The sequence below is a fragment of the Trichomycterus rosablanca genome, chromosome 25 (assembly GCF_030014385.1).
Source record: "Trichomycterus rosablanca isolate fTriRos1 chromosome 25, fTriRos1.hap1, whole genome shotgun sequence".
Taxonomy (NCBI): Eukaryota; Metazoa; Chordata; class Actinopteri; order Siluriformes; family Trichomycteridae; genus Trichomycterus; species Trichomycterus rosablanca.
In genome coordinates this window covers 95,001-97,500 of record NC_086012.1, presented here as the reverse complement: position 1 = coordinate 97,500, position 2,500 = coordinate 95,001, and the positions used below count along the sequence as shown (strand labels likewise).

General features: G+C 42.8%; 1 protein-coding gene across 3 annotated transcripts in view; it reads right to left on the bottom strand.

The window, feature by feature from the left end:
- vegfaa (vascular endothelial growth factor Aa) overlaps positions 1–2,500 on the bottom strand; it is a 14,745-nt gene that overhangs the window by 499 nt on the left and 11,746 nt on the right. For all 3 annotated transcript variants that reach the window (XM_062987759.1, XM_062987758.1, XM_062987760.1), the window contains one exon: positions 1–587. This exon is cut by the window's left edge and continues 499 nt beyond it. In XM_062987759.1, the coding sequence (XP_062843829.1) occupies positions 566–587 (22 nt within the window). In that variant the 3' untranslated portion in view covers positions 1–565. The remainder of the gene's footprint in view (positions 588–2,500) is intronic.

Here is a 2,500-nt window from a genome sequence, read left to right as displayed (position 1 = left end):
ATGAGACGAGTTCATCACACACTGTCATTCAACTGCAGAATCTCTCTCATCACGGTGAGTCCTGATGAACCTGGAATAACTTTCATCTCCCTGTATTATTTACACCTCCGGTCCATGGGGGGCATTAGTGGAGCTGATCCGCAGAATTGCCCCGCCCACGTGTCTCCTCGTCCAATCAGAGTGCGTCTCTGCGTTTCGCTCCGTCGATGAACGAATGAATGAATATAAATCCACAGCAGCCTCGATGAGCCCCGCCCGTCCGTCTGTAGGTTCGGCGCCGACGCCCGTGTCTCGCCGTCGACCTCGCGTCTCTATAGCAGCATTACACATCGCCGTCGTCGTCTTTACAGGGACCACGCCCACGCAGAACTACGTTCATATATTAATCTATTCAAACATACAGTGAGTGACGTCACTGTAGTGTGTGTGTGTTTGTGTGTGTGTGTGTGTGTGTGTACAGTCTGGTCCACAGGTTGAAAAAGTGCCACGAAATTAAAATATTTTCCTTCATTCAGTGCACGAGACCAGAGTCACGCCGCCGCCGCCGCCCTCGTCCCCGCCCTCGTCATCTCCTCGGTTTATCACACCTGAGAACAAGAGGAAATAAACCTGATTATTAATCTGGGATACAGTGTGTACCTCACACACACACACACACACACACACACGGGAGGTGTGTACAGGACCCAGTGCTGAATGTATAGTGCACTACACAGGAAGTACAAACTCATTATCATACACCATACACAGCGCTCTGGTTCCTAATGTGGAGCTACAGGAGCGTGTACTATAAAGAAAGCAGGAGCTGCATCCTATAGGATCTATACATTTCTGTACAGAGTGTAATCATGGTTAGTTTTTTCTATGTTATTTGTGCATTTTCTCCCAGTTTATCGGAGTCAGTTTATCTTCCACTGCTGGTGGATCCCTGATTGTAGGTGAGGAGGGTATATTGCTGCTCACGCCTCCTCCGACACGCGTGCAGCCCTTAGCCGAACCCTTTTACACCCATGCACTCTGCCAATCAGGGTCCTTACACAGTGTTTGAAGACCCCGCCCACATAGTCCGGTCATCCCGCCCACATAGTCCAGTCATACCGCCCTAGCAGAACCGTGTTTTTTATTCTGCTCGTTGTATAAGTTTATTTTAAATGAAATTATATCTTATATGAAACGGGTCTGTGGTGCAGTAAAGGTTGGGGAGCGCTGCTATGGAACACTACACACACACAATGAAATGTTAGAACCTTGACAGTGAGTGATACAGGGACACGCTGCACTACACACACAGCGAGGAGACGCTCGGCCAGACCGTCGTGTACCAGCGTGTGATATTAATGATCCTGTTAATAATAATATAAGAGAGGTAGAGACTCTGGAGTGTATAGATGAGGTGTAGAGCACTATATAGGGTGTAAACGTCCTCATGTTACACATTATCAGGTGGGAGGTACGAGTATACTGGAGCTATAAAGCAGCACACGGAGTAAACAATTAAATCATTTATAACTTTTTACCATCTGAGGAAATCGTGTTTGATTAAAAACGGTTCATTACGTGTTTCTGATTCCACTAAAATCAATCACACGTTAATTACAGAGTTTAATGAGCGGTGCGAGGCGAGCAGCACGGACGCAGATTCACGTTTATTATCTATAATGATCTCAGGGTTTCACAGTAACATGTTTAGAAAGTAAACGTGCTGAATTATCAGATAATAACATTAGATCCACATTATTCAGGTTATCTTTATTTTGATTTGGATTTAACAGCATGTTCTGTACAAATGATGTAGGTATTACGTTACAGTCTGTTTAAAGATTGTTTTCTTTATATATGGAGGCTGTTTTATAGTTTAGTTTTATTTTTACGGCCGCAGGACGTTCAGATTGTTCTTGTATTTTAATGTGTGAGGATTTCTTTTATGGTTCCAGGTACGAGTAGTTGACGCATTTCCTTTACATGTTTAGATTCCGTTAGGACTTAATATTTTACTCTTTAAAAAGGACATTTATTTAATATTTATTAATTTATCATGTATTATTCCTGAGTTATATCCTGGCCTGAGTTTCAGACAGTGTGATAATCTTACAGCTCAGTTTAAAATATTGTTTACATTCAGCATTAAGGAGACGCGTTTATCTAAAGTGACTTACAGTACTGTGACAGTATACAGTCAAAGCAATTGAGGGTTAAGGGCCTTGCTTAAGGGCCCAACAGGGGCAACCTGGCCATAGTGGGGCTTGAACCAGCAACCTTCTGATTACTAGTCCACTAATAGAACTTAACCACTAGGCTACTAGGCCCTTATCATCATCTTATAATATCTGTATGTTTGTGTCTAATTCTATATTAAAGTGACGTATAAATGTATTTAATATTGTGTGTGTGTGTGTGTGTGTGTGTGTTGCTTTGTTGGCACACGTCTACATTAAACACATTGTTGTTGTAAACACACACACTGCAGGTTATACAATCACTAACGAAGGCTGAATGATTG